The 744-nt window shown below is 63.3% G+C and overlaps 1 protein-coding gene across 1 annotated transcript in view; it reads right to left on the reverse strand.

The window, feature by feature from the left end:
• GCC1 (GRIP and coiled-coil domain containing 1) overlaps positions 1-744 on the reverse strand; it is a 6,505-nt gene that overhangs the window by 2,641 nt on the left and 3,120 nt on the right. The window contains 2 exon segments of the mRNA XM_008637710.2: positions 4-87; positions 655-741. Of these exon segments, the coding sequence (XP_008635932.2) occupies positions 4-87; positions 655-741 (171 nt within the window).

The following is a 744-nucleotide window of genomic DNA, read 5'->3' on the forward strand; positions in this document are numbered from 1 at the left end:
CACCTGGGACACCTGGGCCTCCAGCTCGGCCACGCGCTGCTCCTCGCGCTGTGAGCGCTGCCGCAGCTGCTCCTCAGCCTGGGCCGTCTGCAGGACACGGCGGGGTTAGGGCAGCACGGGGACACGGCGGGACACAGCTGGGGTCACACAGGGTCCTTGCTCTGCTCCAAACCAACAAGGGGCCTTCCCCACCCTGGGAATCCCGCCTGAGACACCTCCCTGTCCTGGCTTTTTGGGGATTTGTGTGTTTGGAATCACAGAATGGGTTGGGTTGGGAAGGGACCTCAGAGCCCCCCCCAGTGCCAGCCCTGCCATGGCAGGGACACCTCCCACTGTGCCAGGCTGCTCCAGCCCCAATGTCCAGCCTGGCCTTGGCCACTGCCAGGGATCCAGGGGCAGCCCCAGCTGCTCTGGGCACCCTGTGCTATTTATTTCAACCCCCCTGGAATCTGGGGGAGTGGGAAGGGGGATTTGTCCTACTCCAGCCCCACTCCCTGGCTGCATCCCACAGAGAGCTGTTCCCCAGGATTGTCATCCCATCAATCCAAGCCAGGACGCTCTGGACTTTGAGAGACTGGGAGAGGGAATCTGGCTCCTCCAGCCCCAAACCCTGTCCCAATCCCTGGATTCGCCCCATTCCCAGCCAGGAATCACCTTCTTCATCTCCTGCACCAGCTGCAGCTGGAAGTGGTTCTTGAGGCCGGCCATCTCCTCCTGCAGCTCCTGGAGCTGGGGGTCCGGCTT

This window comes from Corvus brachyrhynchos, unplaced genomic scaffold, assembly GCF_000691975.1.
Source record: "Corvus brachyrhynchos isolate BGI_N302 unplaced genomic scaffold, ASM69197v1 scaffold197, whole genome shotgun sequence".
NCBI classification, from domain to species: domain Eukaryota; kingdom Metazoa; phylum Chordata; class Aves; order Passeriformes; family Corvidae; genus Corvus; species Corvus brachyrhynchos.